Below are 20,701 nucleotides of genomic sequence, written 5' to 3' on the forward strand. Positions count from 1 at the left end.
CGCCCGTCGCCGCGCAAGCGCCCGCCTCCCCAAACACCGGACACGGAGCGCGCCAACCGTCCCATTCATCGCTTTAATTGCTCCTCCGTCAAAATAATGTACATGCGGTTAATAACGAGCACTGGCTGTCCTTGCAAATGGAAAGGGTTGAAAGCTACAGAATGTGGTTGAAATAAACTGGCATGTAAAGTGTGATAAGACATGTTCCCTGAAAAAGTTCAAATGCAGAGTACTTTTAAATTTAGAAACTTTTTTTCCAATTGTTAACAACATCTCTTGGAAATAAAAGGAAGTGAATTAAAATTTTTATTGAAACCTTCACAAAATCTCAAATATATATCTTATTAAACTTTCTGTGAAATAAAATTATAGGTACTCCTGTACACTTTTGCACCTGCGTTCACTTTATATTCAGCAGTTGACAAAATGCAGTTCGGCAAACTCGTCCGAGCTTTAGCAACTCAAAATTAGGGTGGATTAGGATGCAAATAGGGGCTGATCACGACGCCCGCCGGTCGAGGGAAGAAAATTGAATGTCTCCGCTCGGCACATATTGTACTGTGGTGAACGGGCGTGTTGGTAAAACTTTGGCGTGCGCCGGCGTGTTGCTTAATAATTAATCACGCCTAATTATTTCTCTCTCGCGCGTCAATTATTAATTTTCCATTTATCTCTCTCGCACTTTCCACGCGTACGTGTTGTGGAGAATTATTTTTCAAAACAAATTAACGCAACACGCGCACCTGTGCGCCAAATTAAACCGCACAGAGAGAGATCAATCAAATTTTCGCACGGGTGAAAAATGAGAAATAGTCGCAGGTCTATTTTTCCGAGTCGAGAGGCGCTATCGATTATTTGCGCGTCTCTCTTTCTCGTCACTGGCAGAGCGCGATCCACACGGGGGCTATTTGTAAATTATAAAGGACCCCGAAGACCTCAGGAGCGCGCACGGGCCATTTTAACATAATATTTTACAATTTCGCCTCTCTCCGCGTAAGTGAAATGATGGGCCGCAGTAAAATTTATCGGGCCTAGTTTTCCCTATATAGACACCCGAGGCACACAAAAATTATTCATGACGTAATAAAATGACAAGCTATTATTATTATTATGCACTGCAACTTGGTACAAGAATAAACTACTGCCGAAAGGTGCGGACTTGGTATATGGAAAAGTTTGCTGCATGGGAAAACTTGCACCGGCACTCGTGGCGTGCAGAATTAATGGATGCAAAACTTGTTAAAGGGGTGTCGCTCTCTCTCGGCAAAGGCAATTTTCAGCTCTCGAGAATTTTAAATGAAAGCAAAAGTGGTCCGGACGGACAGACTAGGTGGCCGAGAAAAGCTCAACACGTACACCTACCCAATATATTTGAAGCTTATTGAATAAGCGGGCTGAGCTGCACACACCACCGCTGACCAAAACAAACGACCAGAGAGGCCGAAACCTTGGCTTGGAAATAGTTAAGACAGATGATAAATTCCACACCCTGTGTGAGAAAGTTCTGACAGCTTGGTAGGAAAATAACTATCAAATTCTCTGAAGCTGAATTTTAAGAATTAAATATTCTTAGGGGAGAAAACTTTTGAATAAAAGAAAATAAATGAAATTTCATTTAACCTATTTAAATCTAATTTTCAAGTTAAATTTTAGTTCTAGAACTTTGGTTTATATTATGTTAGGTAAGTGTTTTTCAAGTTGATAATTGTCAATAATTTAAGCAATATCATTTTATTAATCAGTCAAAATAGAGTTATTTTCAGATTATTTTTCATTATACCACAGTTTTAGTGTGAAATATTCAAGAAAAAGAAATGCTTATTGTTAAATCATCTACAGATAACAGATCTACAGTAATTTCACTTTGAGTAATACCAGAAAAAATGGCTTTTTTGCCATTATTAGTCTGGCTGCAATACAAGTTAACATCAGACTGGAAACTCGATTCCCCTTGCAATTAAGAATAAAAAAATTATCCAAGCTTTAATTTTGATTTTATGTCAATAGAGTAAGTTAATTCCCATCTACGAGCAAGGAAACTAACTGGGATGTTTATATTCCGAGATGGTCCAGTGTGTTCTTCACATACTAAGGCACTCGCTTTTTGGCCCGGTATGAACCCACCACTCTATTATTCTGCTTGAACCGTTTTGGCTGTTTCCACACAGACATGTTCTTGTAAGGCGCAGATGACAGTTTGGGCTTGTAGGTCATCGAGACCTGGCTTGGGCCACGCCACTGAGAGCACCTCAGCTTGCTGTGCTTGCTTGGTTTTTGCACTTTGGGTTTGAACTTCTTCACGCGCATGTAGAACTTGCGCCAGGTCATAGGTCGTCTCTGATGACACTGTCGGAATTTGTTCCAGATGCAGTACTTCCAATAGTTCTTCTTCCACCTGGAATTATTAAATATGAAATTTATTAATTTTTAATTGCACCATAAGACAATTTATGCCAAAATTGAGAATCATTGATATTTTAATGAATAAATTTTTTTATGAAAGTGAAGGAAAGTTAAGTTGTTAAATTGTATATAATAATTAATTGATAATTAATCAATAGATAATAAGTATCAATACTAGGATGTTTTTTTTTAATTTGATTTCAAAAGTTTGCTGTGGATCTGTGTGGATAAAAAAAAAATTTAAAGCACTTCAAACATACTTTTCTGCCTCCCTATTACGAATGGCAACTCTGTGCTTGACAAAGAGGTAAGCTTTTTCAGGAGGGTCCTCGTACTGGAAGTGGATCACGTAGTCCGGAAAGACATCGTCCACATCAAACTTGACCCACACCTTGCCGTTCTCACTGATGTTTGTGTCGTATCCTTCGTCGGGCAGTTCCGAGTCCTCGAAGCCAATGCACTGCTTCACGGTGAGGACGCGGAAGAGCAGCATGATGCTGTGCTTGGTGTTCTGGTCTGTGTAATGCATGGCATAGGAGCTGAGCGGGGAAAAGTAGTAGCCTCGTCCGAAACGAGAACCTTTCTTGCGACCAAAAAACTTCCAGTCAAGGTTGTAAGTGAGAATCGAGTCCACATACTGCTTGTCTGTGCCATGGAACAGGTGGACTTCTTGCACATGGGGGTATGTCAGCTCGAGCTTCTCTTTCTTCAATTGATACCTGAGTAAAAAAAAAAATAGAAAATATATTTCTTAAAATCAGTACCCTCGGATTGATAAAAAAATTAATTGAAAATTGTCACTAATCTATGCATCATTTTGTATAAATTTTAAAAATCAAACAAGAAATGTTTTGATCATTTAAATATATCTCTCAGTTCGTTTTTTCCATTAAATCTGATTCTTTAAAATTCATAGCTTATATAACATTTCAAGACCCAAAAAAATTGCATGACTCATGAAGGCCTTATCAAATTTTCAGCATTTCGTAGCTTTTTTATAAAGTTAAAGGAATACTGGAAGTGAATATCTTTAACATATATCAAGTGGAAACTTCGATTGAAATAAACTCCGAGATTGAATGAATACAAAATCCAGAGCTACAAAAACAACCCCGGCAACTTTTATATTTACGCCGCACTTTTTCCCATACACATTATTAGGATTATTGCGTGTTCCGCTCGCTCTCTCCCCTGCGAGATGCCTTTATAGAAATTTACGCGCGGGGGAGCGCTGCAGAGATACTTTTTTCTTTATTTCTGATCCCCACACCGTTCACTTTTTGCTACATATATACCTCTTGGAGAGAGTTATTCATATAATTTGAATTCATTGCCGTTCGAACTGGATAAAAAGGTCATCGAAGAAAAAAAGAATATTCTAAGGTGGAAATGAGAATCCTTTCCCTCTTGACTTGGCAAGTAAAATAAATCAGAAAACATGCATCCCCTGTAATTAATATTCAACTAGCGCGCCGCCGCTTCTTCTACAAAACCCCTGCAAATGAAGTGGCCGCTCAGAATCAGCCGGCCGTAAATTTTGTCTCTCCCTCTGTAAAAAGAAATTTCCAGCTTTCCTTCTTTCTGCATCTTGAAACAAACAATTTTCTAATGAACGGGCACCCATTAATCTTCATTAGCGAAAAATAGCTGCGTCGCATGGTCAATTTTGTCCCTTGCAGGAAGGAAAAGGGGCAGTAAAAATGGACGAAAACGTCCGCCTGGGACGAGAAGCAAAATTTTTCTTACACACACGTCGGGTCGACTTTTTATTTGCCTGCTTTTCTTCTCAGCGCGTATAAAACTTGTCATTTTGCTGCTGTGCAAAGCCGGGCCATGTAAATGCAACGAGTAAACATCAGCCGACGCACACACAGCCGTAGTACACTCTCCCTTTCGTCGCATCGATTTCTAATAAAAAGCGGAATTTATGTACCTGAACCAGAGGTGCGGATTCTCGACTTTGTCTACGGCCAGCACGCGTTGCCGGCTGCTCTTATTGAATTTGGCCGCGACGTACTCGAACTCCCTCGACAACGAGTTCACACCTCGCAACACGTATTTGCCAATCAGGAAGGGCGCGCTCAATAATTTAGAATGCCAGTGATTAGGCAGCAGCTCCTGTTGCCGCTCCACGCTCACCCTCGGAGTTGGGAACAATTGCAGGAAGGTCAGCCCGGAAGCTGCGTTCAGCTTCTTGGCGAATTGCCTCTTGGTCTCGGCGGAGCAGCATTCTTCAACCTGCAGGACAAATTTATTTCATTAAAATTAAAAATTGAGAAGGTTGGAAAAGAAAAACGAAAATAGTTTTGAATGTTTTCTCTTAATAATTTAGGTTGAATTTGTTAAAAAGTAGCACAAAAATGAACACAATTTTTGTTAAATCTTTCATAAACATAAAAAATAACAATTTGTACAAAATAGGCAATAAATATTATATTACGAATATTAAATGATAAAAATAGCAAACATAATAGAGGCGCAGTATTTCGTAATTATTATTACCTCAATGAACTAAGAGAGAGACTAGTTATTCATTAATTAACCAAATTATTTTGAATTAAAGGTAATTTTTCTGCAGTGTTAAAATTACGATTTTCTTTTCCAGCTCTGATTGTATGGCTAAAGTGAAGAAATATTGAATTAAGTCCAATTATTAATTTAGCAGTAATGTTATCAAACAATTTAAAATTCTTTTCAGCTCTCACTTTGAAAGATTTTTAAACAATGCGGTCAGTTTTTTGTTGAACGTTGTTAGAAAAGTAATTAACTATAGAAAACGGTACAAAAGAATAATATTTGCTTTGAAATTAATATAAAAATACTGTTTAGCGAAAATAATTATAAGAACTTCAAATTAATAAATCACGTTTAAATGAAACTTCTGAATTATAGAGAAAAAATATAAAATGATTATGGAATATACGACCAAGATATCTATTCAAAACCATTCTCGCGGTTTAACTTTCTGCGGACAGATTAAATGATGTTTGCGTTTGGACCCCTGACCAGAGTCAGCATCTTTTATTCACAGCCAGATAATGGGCACTCGTGCGTGCCTAGGACCGTAGAAAATCGATCCTTCTTTTATGGCGGCGCCGCTCTTTTCAATAATTTATTTATCCCGAGACGAATGGGCGATTTGTATCTTGCTCTTGCTTCGGAGACGTTTGGCGACCGATGCTATAGAGCAGAAGCAGGAGATGCAATGTCAATGCTGCACCAGAAATTGAAATAAATAAATAATATTTCGACCGGCGGGTCCGGATATGAAATTGCGGCGAGGCGCCTAATATATTTTTTACCTGGCCGCACACGCACACAACTTTAGTGGTGCACCGAGTCGGCAGGGCCGCCGCCGGCCGGTCGGTCGGTCTCGGGGAAAAATATATTAGGTTGCTTGAAATACGAACGCCGTGGTCGTTCACTCAAAAAGGTCGGCGGCGAATTCGCCCTCTCATTTTTTAGAGTGTATGTCTTGCACGCGGCAAATAAGTTAAATCCCGCCCCATGTGCATTCGCGAGTGCGTTTTAACATAAAGTAGCCTGCGAAAGTTAGCGAGCAGCTGCGTGTTTTTCCTCGAAATTAAGCAGCCGCAAAAGTTTTATACACGCGCCCAAAGTGGCGATGCAGCATTCGAATAATGGCACTCGGCAATTTAGCCGCCGTGCGTGTATTTTCTCCTCCCTTGGTGCAAATATCAGTGAAATCAACCCTGATGGCGGCGGCATTTTCCTGCTACACTGCTCTCGAGAATAAAAGGCGAAAACTTTTACCCAAATTCTTGCATAATTTAATATTTAACTTTGCTAAAGAGATGAATGTTCAATTCCTTGTGAAGAGAGCATGCCCTATTAATTTTAAAATATTCCTAAAAGTTTCAATTATATACAATATTTGATTTAGCTGGAAGTTTAAATTGCAAAGAATTTTAAAATCACTTCATAAAAGAAAATAAATCCATAAGTTAAAAAGAAAAAATAGTATGATAAATCTTCAGACAGCTAAAATATTTACCTCTTCCATAATAGGGTTTCCCAGCACCATCTCTCCATTGGCACCCTCAACCTTCACCGGCTGCCTCTTCGCCCTGATCCTGTCAATGGCCGCCTGTCTGGCCGCCGTCTGCTCTTCAATATCAGCTTTGACATCCTGAACAGAATGCTCTGGCGGCATGTAGACCTTGACTTTGACCTCCTTGCTCAGCGTTGTCCTCTGGTGCATGCTGAATTGCATTTTTCCGTCTAGCACGATCCAGTCGATTTTGTCATTTCGCTTCTTGTCATTAATGAATCGCTCCAAGGGCACGGTGCGCTCAATGTCTCTCTCAAGCAGTCCGATCATCTCCCTGGGAAAAGTCTTGCTATTCACCGTCACTTTTCCGCCGCAGCTACTATTTTGTTTTGCCACCACGGGGGTGGCGGCAGGTGCGGCTGTATTATGACATTTTACGACTCTGCGGGGAGCAAATATTATTTGCGGAGGCTTTGCGGCTTTTTCAGGCGGCTTTGAGAGCAACATATCCATCAGGGCGGCTGCCTTCAGACTCGAGTCAATTTTGAAGCTCTGGGACTTTTGCGGTTTGACTTTCAGAAGAGGAATTTGGGTTTTGCGGCAGGTGAGCCGCTGAATTTCGTCCTTGGCCAGCCTCTTGATGACGACGCGCACCTGCTTTGTGCAACCAAACTTGCGGCGCAGCTCCCTGTCGGAGAGTAGCTTTTTAACGCTCCTTTTATTTGCATCACCGGCGCGCTTTGTTTCACTCATTTCAGCCGTCGAGGACTTCTGCTTTTTCATTTCCTCCGGCCCGTCATTCTTGCTTGGCGCGGCGGTGGGTTTTTTAGTCGAATCATGGCTTTTTCCTTCTTTACGACTCTCGTTTGGAGGGGATTTGCCAGTCGTCTGTTTACCATTGTGCTCCCTGCTATTTTTCTGCTCATATTTGTGCTCTTTGGGCTTTGGCCTCGAGTAGCACGCTAAGCCCGGTGAAGAGCTGCTCGCCGCGGCTGCTGAAGGCGTCTTTTGCTCCTGCGACTCCGCTTTTTTATTACCACCCTTTGAGGATTTTGCGAGTATTATTTTCAGGGCAGAGGAATTTTCACTGTGAACTTTCACTTGGTACTCCTCTGATGGACATTCAACATCAATGACTTTGTTAACAGGCTGCTCGTTTAGTTTCTTGTAGGACACCTTATGGAAGAGTTTCTGCTTCAGGGATTGAGAACTATTCTTGAAGGTCTCCTTGATTTTGTTCTTCATCAAGCTGAAGTGCTTCAGCGGCTGGGTGTGCAACACATGTTTTTTCTCCGGGGAAGCTTCTTTTGGTTGTACCTATAAAAAAAATATATTTATAATAATAAAAAAAAAAATTAAATTTAAACATGCAAATTTTACAAGAAAAAATAAATAAACTATTGATTTGTCAAATAATATCATCTGTTATAAAATACTTTGTATAATTTCTCCATGTAAATTATAATGAAAAAAAAAACAATAAATTTAATTCAATAATAAAAAAGCATTTATACATATTTTTTTCTTTAAAACAATTTAACTCGTGAGAGAAAAAATTGTTGATTAAAATAAATTTTACTAGATATAAATATTAACTAAAAAAAAATTGCCTCTGTCTCAAAAAAATTAATGAAATTGTGATCTCTTTCTCATTTGCCAAGAGCTATTTTCCCCACCAAATTATACTTAATTTAAAAAAAAATTAAAATAGAAACAACTAGCATAGGAAAAAGCCCATGAACTGATATTTTTTAATAAAGTCACTTGTATGTTTGAAAAATATCTGCCAACCAAATGAATTGGAAAAGCCAGCAAAGTCATAAAAATTACCAATGACTGCTTTACTTCATCATGCTTTGCTGGCTGCAATTTTTCCTGTATTGCAGTCTCAAGCAATCCATCAGCATAGGCATCCATTTCGTCTGCGGACAAGTTGACGTACTCGTCAATAACAAGCAGCTTTTCATCGTCGCTGTCCACAGTGTCATCGTCAGATGAAATTTCATAAATCGTAATAGCGTTGTTGCTGTTTGATTGCTGGCTGCAGTTGGCTGGCGGCGGCGGCCAGGTGGATTTGCATCCGTCCAAGGGTTGTTGCCGGCGGCGTTCGTCGGCTGTCACAATATTGCCAGCTTGAGTTTGACTAATGACAGGTACATCGCAGTGATAAACTGGTGCTAATGGTCGAGATAAATCAATAGCGGCCGTGTGCAGAGATGAGGGTGCAGCAACCGTCGGCGGCGGTTTATGCCACTCGTTAACATATCGATGCTGGTGGTGATTGCTGCTGCTGCTGTAGGGGTAGTGTTGAGAGCCGCTAAGATCCATTACTCTCGCCTCTGCAAACATATAGTAAGGAAATTAATGAATGCCCGACTGAACACACGCACAACCTGCCATGAGCAATAATAAACCAACTCTTAATGCGACGACGAGCGCCCCATAAAAATAAGTGTCGGAAGCCGAAGAGCGACGGAAATGTAGTGCTTTTATGAAGGGTGTGTGTTGATAAGGGGCTATTTTTGTTACTACTCGAGAATTAATAACCGTTTAATCAGAAGTGCGGCTCTTGGGAACAAAATGCAGATCGGTCCAATCAGAAATTCACAACATGAAATTAAAATAAAAATGCTGATAATTATTTGCGCAATGTTGATGAGGATAATGAATAACAAAAGGATGCGCATCTCCATACATAATAATTATTATCATCAGGTTCACATGATGCGCATTATCTCAGGTCGCTAGAAATTATCGTACTATTTTGTCTTTTAAATTCTATAATCCAAAATAGAAATACAGAAAATCGAAAATCATACATATCTCTCTCTCTCAATATTTTCCGTCAATTTATAAAATAATGAAAAAACGGAAAATCCCTTTGTAAATATCGTAAATATGAATAATTGAAAAAAAAAATTAAATCACCTAAATATTCAGGATGCAGACCAAACGGCCATGGAGAAAAATTCTGGCTTCCCATACTTATTGACGAAATATTGACAGTTGAACGCTGCTTATTTGCTGATTAGCTGTTGTCGACATGTCGACTAACTACTAACTTCTGTTTCTGCCTTTTTTTCGAGTTTTCCCCTCTACCAGTTAAGTGATAATGTCTCGTGCAGCAGCAGCAGAGAGCAAAAGAGCCAACAGAAAATAATACACAGTTCCTGTTATGTATTCCTTTTGGTGGCTCTGTTCCGACTGCCACTGCAGGCAGAGAGCCGACGAAAGTGCGATCGAGACACAAGACTATTCCAGATTCCTGAAGGTGGTCTTATAATGCATACCGATATAGATATACATACATAAAAATACTATGCTCCCCTCAAGGTCATTGCAAAACTGATGGCAAAAGATCCTTCCTCGCTCATCTATGAATTCCACTAATTCCCTCCCTTCGCATTCATATACATGTTTTGCGTGCTATCACACATCACACACAACACATGAAGTATGAACGAAAAGAGGCAGAAACCCACACGATCCCACACGTCTACGTAGTTATGTACACGACCAACCACACTCCCGCTTACATGACGTCACAGGCGATTCGCTTTTGTTTTGAATTTTCACTATTGACCACGCCCCTTTTTAGAGACGATCATCTCATCTTATAATCTCTTGCCAGCAGCTTTTAGGTGATTTTTCTTGCAATTTCTCGTTACTAACTGTATTTGCTACACTTAAATTATAACTTAACTTATAATCTTCAATTTCATACTAAAAAATACGATTTATATTCGCCCTTTTGTGTCGAAATTCCTCTTTTTAAAATCACACAGCATGCTTACTCCCATATGTACATAATCCTTTCGAATTTTTCCCAAGCTTATTTCACCAATTCTCTCATATTAACGCCCGTTTTGATTTCTTCAGATCCCTGAAATGTTTTCCGCACTTGCCCGAAACACCTTGCGTGCCGCCGGTAGCCCCGCTAGCAAAGTGATTGCCAGAAATATTAACTCGTCGTACACCGTCGTCTCCGGACCACCTACCAACCGAATTTCCTTTGCTGTAAGTTAATCAAAATCATCAATTCCCGCAATTATTAATTATGATTCTATGAATTTTTTCCAATAGGAAAAGTTGATCTTGGGTATGACCATGTGCGGAAGCCTGTTCGTCGTCCCTTCTTGGGTTTTGGTCAACATCAAGAAGTGGAACGGTTCTGACGAGTAAATCCACCTGCAGCTTCCCTAGTTACCGCTTGTCCTGTAGAACCCGCAACCAAATTTAGTGCAAAATGCAATCTTCCAAATCCAAACCATGGTCTCCCTACGCAACCGAATACAACCCCCTCGAAGCTGGGTCCATTGACGCCACCGACACCGAGCCACACGACAACGCCATCGCCAGGGCCATGGAGGCCCACTACACGCCCAACCCCACCCTGAGAAGCAAACCTGAGTACACCGTCTTCATCGCCAGGCTGAACTTCGGAACTAGTGAAAGCACTTTAAGGAGGGCTTTTTCCGAGTACGGCGAAATCCTCAACTGCACTTTGGTCCGAGACATTGTGACTGGAGCCTCCAAAGGGTACGCCTTTGTGGAGTACAGGTCAAGGTCCTCTGTTGAGTTGGCCTGTAGAAGAGGAAACAAAACTGAGCTAGACGGACGGATCCTGTTCGTTGACAGAGAAATTGGGAGAACGATGAAGGGCTGGATTCCACGACGGCTCGGAGGAGGCTTTGGTGGAAATAAGAATTCCGGACAGCTCAGGTTTGGTGGCAAAGACAAACCCTATCTAAAACCAATCACAAAAGGAGAGGAGAAAGAAGAAAAACGACACCATTCGAAACTTGAGCGCCGATAACTTTTCCAAAATATACATTCCAAGAAGCACAAATATTTTTGTATTTTCACAAGAGTTATGGTATGGGTCCAAAAATTTCAATATCGAGAAAATCATTTTTGCGTCAATTTATTGGGCGAGCTGTAGTTATACATATTTGCTTGTACATTAAAATTTAATTCTTCTGTGAACTGGTATGATTTTTGTTCAAATTATTAACCCTTTTTTTATGTGGATAAAAGTTAAATTCTTGAAAAGTTGCGTAGATTTGTTTACGGTAATATTTTATTTTTAAACAGCTTGGACCTCCTTATATTTTTATGATTATGATTTAATTATCAGGTAATTTGCTTATTCATTTGACTTGAAAAGAAAACCATAAAATTGTACGCATTATTAAAATTTAAAAATTATTCAAAATATAATTTAAATATGCAGAGCACTTAAACAAAGCTAAAGAAAAACCAACAAGCCAAAGAATTTATTTATATTAAGGTGGGGATGAGGAACGTGCCAGCTCATCAGAGAAATTTTATTACACTTCTGCCCCCTCAATTAGCAAGACAAAAATCCTAGAAATGCAACGTTTCACTTCCTGCCTCCAGTGCCTCCACTTCTATTCTCACGCAGTATCACGTTCCGCTGATACCAAATAATTGCAAATTAATTTGTGTTAATTAACCATATATTTTCTTTGCTTTTTTGTTCTAAAGATGAACGTTAAGATGCACACCAACCAATTTATGTAAGCAATTAAAGTAGCAACGCTATAATTTCTAATTAAAACGTCAGATTCAGAGACACACAGAGAGGCCACTTTCCAAACCCGCTCCGAAAAGTAAATTGAAAGTCGAGATAAATTTAAGTTAAAAGTATATTGTAGAAATCACATTAAAACAAGTTCAAAAGAGGAATGGATCAGACGATCATCATCGTCAATAAAATTATGAATTGTGTATTCAGATGTTTACCTGCAGCAACTCCTCTTCTTTTATTAGTTTTATTTTACTACCCACCATTAAATTACAACTGAGGATTTTGTGCGGATTATTTTCAGGCGAGAGGAATTTTCACTCAAGTATACTCGGACGTTTGACGTCAAATGGTATTCTGACTATCTCTAAAAGTGCCCGAAGAAGTGCTTCAGGGTTGGGACCAGCTGCAGGGTGTGCAATACAAGTTTTTTCTCTTGTTTGATGCAAGTTCCTATTTTCTTACAATTACAATGAAACGAATGAAATCAAAATAAACAAAATTAGTGTATATTATTATAATAATATTATAGACGGTCCGTTTATTTCTAAAACTAGTAAGTGCAGAAAATTTTAATAAATCAATTGGATATGACGGAGATCTGATACATATAACTGACTAATAGTCTTAAAAACTAAAAATATAATTCTATCTCTTCACTAATAGAATTAAGTTGTATAGCAATAGAATCTAAAGTAAATTCAAACTATAATATCAATCGCTTAAGTCCAACCTATCAAAGAGTTCAAACTTAAAAAGTTTTGCACTCATCTTCTGATATTCAAAGTTCACAGCTTGATAGTCTCACTTTTGCACACAAATCACAATAGTAGGATTAAATATACGGCGTTCCTCTTGTTTAGGAGATGTGCGCGTGCATCAATCAGGAATAGATTGGCTGCGAGGCTGCTGAATTGGCGCCCTCGATTCGCTCGTAAGAGTGCCTGCAGGCAACACCAAAAAACGTATCGATTAGAATTAATTTGCATATCAATTTTTTTTCATGGGATGAGTTTTCATTTAAGCACGCTTTGAATATGTTAACCGAGTTTACAGAGAACGACTCGCCCCACTATCTCGTCAGCTACAGACGAGACCGTGTAATAATTTTAATCACCGCTGCATCTTTATTATATACTAAAGCCCCTCTTGGCTCGGGATCGAATTCTTGGCTATGAGCTAGGCTTTATTACACATGCAAACCATTTCCAGAGGCGCAATCATATTTTACGACTTGTTTGTTCAGCTCTGCATTTCCTTATGCTTGAACTTATCTCTGCAAAGTAAAATTGAATCAGCCCCGTTCAGTGGAAAACTTTTTTAATGAAAGCTCTCCATCAAAACTACTTTTAGCAGCAAATAAAATCTCGTGTTTTGAAGGTGATGCGTTAGAAGAGAAGAATAGGAAGAAAACATCATTCAAGAGCATTTTTATTGCTTATTTTCTTTTTTTACATGCAAAATATAAGTCAGTGGAAAAGTGAGGTTTTTTATATAAATAAACTTGTTAAAAAATATAATAAAACTATTTTGTTCTGCTATCACAATGGGAAGGGTTTTGCTTAATACTTTTCTGTATCGGCTTCAACGTCCTTGCGAGCGTGTCTGCGAAAATTGAAAAGCACAAGAGATTACGAAAATGACATGCAAAAGTTGATATCGACAAAGGTTCAGTTTATCTTTTTATGGGTACGTCTGGCTGTCTGGCCTGAGAAGCTCAATCAAAGGTTGAAAAGCATTAAGGGCTTAAGTGTGTGTGAAACAAATACTGGAAAACCCGCTCATTGCCAAAATGACAAGTTCATATGGTTGGTGAAGTTGGAACATGCAAAATCAAACTAGCAAACATTTTTGATAAGAGTGTGCGTGACACTCTCCAGAGTCTCCATCAAGAAAATTTTGCAGATGAAAGATAAAAAAAGATCAATCAAGTACTCTCAACATGTGAAATTGAAACCTAAAATAAGTGCCACCCAAATTTTTTTGCTTACCTGTAAAGAACGTAATGCTGGAAGATGAAGAAGATATCAAAGACCACTGAGAACAGTCCAAGTCCAAATTTGGTTGGATCTCCAAAGATCGATTGCCAATCGTCTGCAAAATGATGCCATTACGTTATTTAGGCTATTTTTTTAAACTTCAAACTTCCTTACTGTAGTTGTGAGAATTTAGTATCATTTGCAACATGCTGAGAGCTCCTCCGGTAAAGTCGAGGAAAATGTTTCCGATGCTCCAGCCGACTGTGCTTTTTCTCTTGTAATTCATGTAAGCCTGCAGAAAATAAATTAGTTCCCATGAACAATGTAAAAAAAAAAACTCAATTACCTGAGGAATGTATTTGATCAGGGTAATAGTCAGTTTCACATAAGAGCAGAAGTAAAGGAAATCCAGCCATGTTAGTAAGTCGGATGCTCCGGCAATAATGGCGCTGATGCCAAGGAAAAGAGCGAAAATGCACATAATACCACGGGCGGTCCACGAAACCCTTTGCTCGCCTCTCTGAAAGTATTAAAGGATATCAATTGGTTTTATTTTGATTACTTCAATATCAAAAAATATACCTCATATATAAAGCATTGGATTATGGTGATAATGGTTGCAAACATCGCATGTAGTCCAAAAAAGATGTCTTGAGCCAAAACAGGGATCATACCTCGAGGGTGGTCCTCAAAATATTCTTGCTGGAAAAGGAAATAATATAGTTTTTAGCATTTATATTATACATATCGAGATAAAATATACCTGGATGGCTGGAATCCAAAAAAGTCCACAATTGAAAAGAGAGTACAAAGTAAAGCCAATGATGTTGAGAGAAAGGAAGTCAAAGTTGAGACCAACAACACTGTAAAATAAAATTTTGGATCAATAACATGGTTTTAAATTTTTATATAAAAATGTTCAAATATTTATTTAAATTTACTCTAAAATAAAATTCAAAATATTCTACATCTAGAAACCTTTTTCTCTTCCAGTTTTCATAAATCTGAGGATAGAAAGACACGGACCAGGCCACAAAGTACATCCATCCGATGACTTCACTGAAGTGATATAACTCAAAGGAGTGCAATGAAGTAACTCGAACAAATACATCAAACACTCTAAAAAAAACATAAATTAAAGACCAATTGTAAATTGCAAAAAACTTAATTACTCTGTGACTGAGGGTGTGACATTTAGAAATATGGTGGTGTACCCAGCCTCGATGGAGGAAACTTCGATCTCAATCTCAGACGAACCCAGGGTCAAAGGAATTGTATCAGGGCTAAGCTCCAAAAGTCCTGAATGGACCACCTGAAGTGTCGCCACAACATTATTTACCGTCAAGTCTTGGCTATAGAAAAATGACAGAAAAATAGAATGCTTTAAATAAAGTAAACAAAAAATAGATTAGCAATTTAATGAGAACAATTTTCACTTCTTAATGATTTCCTCTTGATAAAAATAAATATAAATTTTCACGTTGAGTGGAACAATTCTTAAAACATTCATTTATTTGCGTTAAACTTTTGTTTGCTAACAGATCATAAGGACTGGAAATTACATGAGAAAGAGTGAAATTCGAACCGCCTGAACAGGCTAGAAAGGCTTCCCTTAGCAAAGTCAATGACCTCACTCCACATTTTTATTTATATAAAGGAAATAGACAAACAGGAGCGAACTGTTATTTTCTAGCATGGTTTTCATAATTATTATTCATGACGTATATATTATACAAATTAACTTTTGAATGAAATGAGTTATGGCAATAATAAAATTATAAATTTAAGAGATAAAAATTTTTAAGGCAGCTACTGTTAAAAACTCTCTGGAAGCTTTTTTGCCGGTAATTTTCAAGGATTGCTTATGCACAATTAAGTTACATACACAAGATTAGATTATGATGGACAAAATTCTAAAGTGGGTTGCTCTTTGCAACACACTCACTCTGGTACACTTTGCATAAAGACAATTGTAGGCAAACAGCAGATAACAAGATATATAAGAGGGATTAACAATCAACCACATTTCAAAATTATATGATTGATGTCTCCAGTTAATCAATGATTTTTAATGACATGAAAATTAATTTGAAACAATAAAAAAATTAACCTTGTTTTAATTTCATTTGGCAACCAACAAAATGTAATAAAAATAATTTTTCAAACTTAATACTATCAAGAACCGTATTAAGTTTAGCTCAATTAATAAAATTATATTAAAAATATCTTGCTGGAAACTTACACAACGAGTTTAATGATTTTCGTTTCCTGAACAAGGACATCGAGCTCCTGCGGAACCAAACTGAAGGACGGCTCTGCCAAGGAATAAGCTGCAAATTTTTAAATGGAATTAAATTTCTTCAGTTATTTTTTTTTAATTTTGGATCGTACAAATAAAAAGTGATGCGCAAAAGAGAGCAGAAAAAACTGTGATTTGACCCATCTTGGATGTTAGGGGTGTAAATGGAGGACGTCGACGTCGCTTCTTTCCGGCCGGGTAATCACAGCCCTGGCCCTTCAATTCCGGGTTTGCGGCGTTCCTATCGTTCCCGAGGGTCTGCTGCGTCCGCCGCTCGACGCAAAAGTGTGAAATTTCTCGGCCAACATGACTTTTTCACTGGTTAATCGCGGCTTTGCCCGTCACCACTTTTCTTCTTTCCTGTGTTAAATCTACCGGGGGCGTGGCTGTTTACCAAGTCATGTGAGTTGAGTGCGCTCATCGACCAATCAGCGGCCGCCTTTTCACCAATTTGAAACTGCAGTGGCGGCAAAACGACAAAACTCTGCAGACAAGGACACTCTTCTTTTCAACTATTTACTCTCGGTTTTCCTCCTTCCAAATCTGATCGCGTTTCGTCCATTCACTTTTAATTTTTTCAAGTGGTACCCTCGAGCCCTGGTGGTCACCGGCTGACCTTGTCTTCGTTCGACATAGTAAATCGAGGTCAAATGAAAAGAGTCCTAAGGCAACCTGCGCTGCTTCTCCTTCGCTCGCGTCTGCCTTTGTCTGTTTGGGTTTGGTCTTTGGTCGATGAACCCGTCGCGTCCTAGATACCTACACATAATTTTCGCATTTTTATTTTGAACTTGTTTCTCGTGGCAGACGTGACGCAAAACTTGCATAATCATTCCGTACGTGATGTCATCCTCTTTTCATATACTTAATTTTGAGATTAAACCAGCGGTGGGGATCAAATCTCAATTCATTCCCAAGCCACAAAATAAGTTGACGCTGATGCGGTGCTGGACAATGTAATGTACGTGTATAATTTTGTGCAGCAATTGGCACGCAGTAAATTTTTATGAAATAGTTTATAAACTCTCTTATTCAAAATTAAATACTTCCTCTGACGCGTTTGACAAGGAAATTGCTAAAAGGGTGTTTCCGTGTTTTTTGAGTTGCATGATTGCAGCGGATTTTGTTTGTTTGGCAAATAATTTGCGTCATCACTCATCAGTCATCACATCATCCACAATTAAACACTCATTTTTTAGCTTTATTAAATAACCTATTTATTGGTATGTAATCCACGACTTCCTAATTTTTCTCCAAATTTTAGTCAAGAGTTAATAAACAACTCATTTTCATTATTGAAACTTTCATAATTAGATCGAACTTTCTTGTTAAATTGGAAACATATTCCTCTTTGTGGAATCTGTGATCATGATCAATCAAAATGCGTAACCAGTTTTTAGCTTTAGTCGTGAGGAGGCAGAAAGTGTAACATAAATAAATATCAACGGCATATTATACATATATGTGTACTTTAAGGAGGACAAGGTGGTCGCTTGGAGAAATAAATTATGTTTGTGTGTTACAGAAAGCGAGATTGAAACGCGTACATCAGTATAATGCGCTTTATATTAGTATATAAACACGTTTCACTTTCTTATTCAGCATCAATTATAAGCACACAATTATAAGAATATAGCGAGGGATCATCAAACGCTGTGAAGTTTTTTGTTGATATATAAAAGTTGAAATAGTGACAATATTATTAAATTAAATTTGGAATTTCCATATAAATTTATTCTAAACTTGCAATTCATTGATATTGTTAATTTACCTCATCATATTTAAATAATTAAGCTTTGAAATTCCATGCTTTTCAAATTGTTTTTATATTACTTGCGCGTCGTAGCGCGCGGAGTTAAAAATAAATGCAAAGCTAAATTTAATTTAATTTTTCTTTTATGCGTTCTCATTTAAAGCTAAAATGAATAAGTTACAATAACAAAGAAATACAAACAAGTATGTATATAAATATATAGAAATAATTTAATTCTGGGGCCCAGTGTACCTATATATATTATAATATAATTTTGAATGTATAAATGATGTATCCCCGTTATGGGCAGCAATTGCCTTTGTGATAGATCAATAAACACAATTTGCAACTATATTAGTATAGCCGCGGTTATGATATTTGAAAGGATGTTATATGTTAGTATTATATTAGTTGCCAATTGTGTTTATTGATATAATATATCACAAAGGCAATTGCTGCACATAACGGGATACATCATTTAAAATTATACAAATTAAATACAATTGAGAGAAAAGATGAGAATTTTACAAACAAAATTTCACTAACAAAATTTTTATATTATGACATTTTTTAAACCACAGCCTACTCAAACTATGTTTTTTGTTTTACCGCAGACCGCACAGGCAAAGTACGTCAAAGCGGTCAAAGTTAATAAATTCCCAACATAATCGTCATTTGAAATGTGAAAAAAATCTTCAATTAATTTAATAATTATTTGACAATTTTAACTAAAAAAGTGCAATTTAATTTATTTATTTCTTGCTTATGCAAGGGATGCTTTAAAATAATTCGCTTTACACTTATCTATTTATTTATAACCTAGAAAGACTCTGGGTTGAAACCTAATTTTCTTGCCGTGAGCTTCACAACAACTCGTCATTATATTATCTCCCCAATGTCATATTACCAGCGTCATCTTTTAACACTGCATTGAACTATTGACTTAAAATGTTACTTGGGATATAACTAGATTTTTCATTTATATAATTTAATTTTACTGCTATTTTACTGGTTACTATATTTGGGCTAGTGAGATCCAAAAATAAATTATCAGTCCAGTTATTGACATAAATAAAAAAATACAAATTTTTATGTGAAATTTTTATTAAAAAATTATTTTTGAAACACCATCACTAACATTAACAATAGATCGAAATTATTTTTTATTTTTGCTTTTTGTAAAATTTCTTAAACATGAGGGCGATTATTTGATCTATTTGCAATCTTTGCAGCACTGTCCTTCGCACTTGATTTTGCACTCCTCGGCGCATCGTCGTTTGCACTCGGCCAGGAACTTTTCAGACTCTTCCGCGCAGATCTTCTTGCAAACTTCAGCACAGATTTCCCTGCACTTCCCCAAGCATTTCTCAACGGTGCATCCGGGGGCGCATTTCTCGGAGCATCTCTTAGCACACTCCTGGGCGCACTCCTCTGCACACTCGGCGCTGACTTTGCAGCAAACTTCCTCGCACGCTGACATTTTCTGGGCTAATAAAAACAATTTTGATAAATTAATTGTTATCTAAAATAAGGAAATAATAGGAATATAAAAAATAAAAAAACAAAATAGCTGATAATTACTTAATTTGCTTTTAGGCTGGGATAAACATTTTTATCTCATGAAATTGAAATAAAAGCCAGTGATTAAGCCCAAAAGTTTGACAGAAAATTTTTTAAGTTGGAAATTAATGTTTAAAATTTTAAATGAGTTGCGCCCCTTTTATTTTACTCAATAAAATAAAAGAAATAAATGTTTTATAATAGACTTACCAAAACACTAGTGGTTGTTTGGTCCGGCTTGACGAGAGGCTGTACGTGATTGCGGATGGGCGACCGGTGACTGACGCTCTCGCTTTAGCTCGGTGTGCTTTTATCTGGATAGTGCGTCGCATCATAAAGTTCGAGGGGGAGCGCACATGTTCTGGAAGGTACGGCAGGAAATACTCGTTATTGTGTGTAGCTCGCCTAGGGTGTCAATAATGAACGTATGTGTCACACAAACACACGTGACCCTTGCTCGCCCAGCTGTAGACTATAAAAATAATAAATATATGCAGACGCATGCAGAGAAAAACAACTTTGACTGCAGCTAAATCCTCCTCTCATTATTAATTATATAAATAATACTTAACATGTAAGAACGCAAAAAGATATAACTACAGAAACCATGGTACCAAACTGAAATTCCAAACTTATTGTTAGCAGATAATAAATTTAAATTGAAGAAAAAAAATTATTTAAAATTGAACAAGTTTGCGTTGATGAAAAGTTAAAAACCGAGCTTTTCCTCATAAATATTTTCTCCTTGCTACAAATTTGTTTACCAAAATAAAAAAATAAAAATACGAAATTAAACATTAAAATTTATTCACCTAGGAGATTCTGGAATGGGCTAGTAAGCTGTACATAAAATGTAAAAAAAGAATTCCCTGAAAAAATCTTGTTTCAACTGGAATCTCCCTCGAGTTTCTAGTCATTTCCATTCAATTATACATAACGCGGCGCGGTCTGCTTCCTCTCCCATCATCCCTTATGCCGCGGGTCTGCGAGCGCTTTTAGTTCTTTAGAATTGCTCAACGCAGGCGGCCGCAGTTGGATTTCCTCTCCAAATAGTATACCTCCATACAAGATACAAGGTATTTTTTAACATATATATTCAAACAAATCATTGTTCAAATTTTCTGTTTTAATTCTTAAATCGATGTCTTAA

At 37.5% G+C, this 20,701-nt stretch overlaps 4 protein-coding genes across 5 annotated transcripts; 2 read left to right on the top strand and 2 right to left on the bottom strand.

The window, feature by feature from the left end:
* Window positions 1–1,717: 1,717 nt before the first annotated feature.
* LOC132197429 (uncharacterized) lies at window positions 1,718–9,624 on the bottom strand. Its single transcript, XM_059620721.1, has 6 exons — window positions 9,344–9,624; window positions 8,246–8,754; window positions 6,419–7,732; window positions 4,337–4,641; window positions 2,664–3,122; window positions 1,718–2,395 (listed from the first exon to the last, which is right to left on the bottom strand). The coding sequence occupies exons 1-6, from the start codon at window positions 9,396–9,398 to the stop codon at window positions 2,089–2,091; spliced, it is 2,949 nt and encodes a 982-aa protein (XP_059476704.1). The 5' UTR covers window positions 9,399–9,624; the 3' UTR covers window positions 1,718–2,088.
* A 302-nt stretch (window positions 9,625–9,926) lies between these two features.
* On the top strand, window positions 9,927–10,642 carry LOC132194923 (uncharacterized). The gene is made up of 3 exons (XM_059616525.1): window positions 9,927–10,056; window positions 10,295–10,432; window positions 10,499–10,642. Exons 2-3 carry the CDS (start codon window positions 10,304–10,306, stop codon window positions 10,595–10,597), a joined length of 228 nt encoding a protein of 75 aa, XP_059472508.1. The 5' UTR covers window positions 9,927–10,056; window positions 10,295–10,303; the 3' UTR covers window positions 10,598–10,642.
* Window positions 10,643–10,661: 19 nt separating this feature from the next.
* LOC132194915 (U11/U12 small nuclear ribonucleoprotein 35 kDa protein-like) lies at window positions 10,662–11,401 on the top strand. The gene has a single exon (XM_059616514.1). It carries the CDS (start codon window positions 10,662–10,664, stop codon window positions 11,229–11,231), a length of 570 nt encoding a protein of 189 aa, XP_059472497.1. The 3' UTR covers window positions 11,232–11,401.
* Window positions 11,402–12,471: 1,070 nt separating this feature from the next.
* Window positions 12,472–16,622, bottom strand: LOC132194900 (cystinosin homolog). 2 transcript variants are annotated; one of them, XM_059616494.1, is made up of 10 exons: window positions 16,334–16,622; window positions 16,185–16,272; window positions 15,115–15,294; window positions 14,921–15,061; window positions 14,706–14,805; window positions 14,525–14,644; window positions 14,289–14,462; window positions 14,117–14,234; window positions 13,955–14,057; window positions 12,472–12,907 (listed from the first exon to the last, which is right to left on the bottom strand). In XM_059616494.1, exons 1-10 carry the CDS (start codon window positions 16,383–16,385, stop codon window positions 12,847–12,849), a joined length of 1,137 nt encoding a protein of 378 aa, XP_059472477.1. In that variant the 5' UTR covers window positions 16,386–16,622; the 3' UTR covers window positions 12,472–12,846. The 2 variants fall into 2 exon arrangements, with proteins under 2 accessions (XP_059472477.1, XP_059472484.1); XM_059616501.1 differs by lacking the exon at window positions 12,472–12,907 and adding an exon at window positions 13,377–13,568.
* Between the last annotated feature and the right edge of the window lie 4,079 nt (window positions 16,623–20,701).

Source organism: Neocloeon triangulifer, unplaced genomic scaffold (assembly GCF_031216515.1).
Source record: "Neocloeon triangulifer isolate White Clay Creek 2 clone unplaced genomic scaffold, ASM3121651v1 ptg000001l, whole genome shotgun sequence".
Taxonomy (NCBI): Eukaryota; Metazoa; Arthropoda; class Insecta; order Ephemeroptera; family Baetidae; genus Neocloeon; species Neocloeon triangulifer.

Bases quoted from the DNA above. Each gene is read 5' to 3' on its own strand.
- LOC132197429 (XM_059620721.1), bottom strand. From the start codon at position 9,398: ATGGGAAGCCAGAATTTTTCTCCATGGCCGTTTGGTCTGCATCCTGAA. The intron at 4,642-6,418 runs GTAAATATTTTA...TTTGTCCTGCAG, and splicing joins GAAACCCTATTATGGAAGAG to GTTGAAGAATGCTGCTCCGC. The intron at 2,396-2,663 runs GTATGTTTGAAG...TAATAATTCCAG, and splicing joins CGTAATAGGGAGGCAGAAAA to GTGGAAGAAGAACTATTGGA.
- LOC132194915 (XM_059616514.1), top strand. From the start codon at position 10,662: ATGCAATCTTCCAAATCCAAACCATGGTCTCCCTACGCAACCGAATAC.
- LOC132194923 (XM_059616525.1), top strand. From the start codon at position 10,304: ATGTTTTCCGCACTTGCCCGAAACACCTTGCGTGCCGCCGGTAGCCCC. The intron at 10,433-10,498 runs GTAAGTTAATCA...TTTTTCCAATAG, and splicing joins CCAACCGAATTTCCTTTGCT to GAAAAGTTGATCTTGGGTAT.
- LOC132194900 (XM_059616494.1), bottom strand. From the start codon at position 16,385: ATGGGTCAAATCACAGTTTTTTCTGCTCTCTTTTGCGCATCACTTTTT. The intron at 16,273-16,333 runs GTACGATCCAAA...AAAAATTTGCAG, and splicing joins TTGCGCATCACTTTTTATTT to CTTATTCCTTGGCAGAGCCG. The intron at 14,645-14,705 runs GTATATTTTATC...TTCCTTTTCCAG, and splicing joins TTTGGATTCCAGCCATCCAG to CAAGAATATTTTGAGGACCA.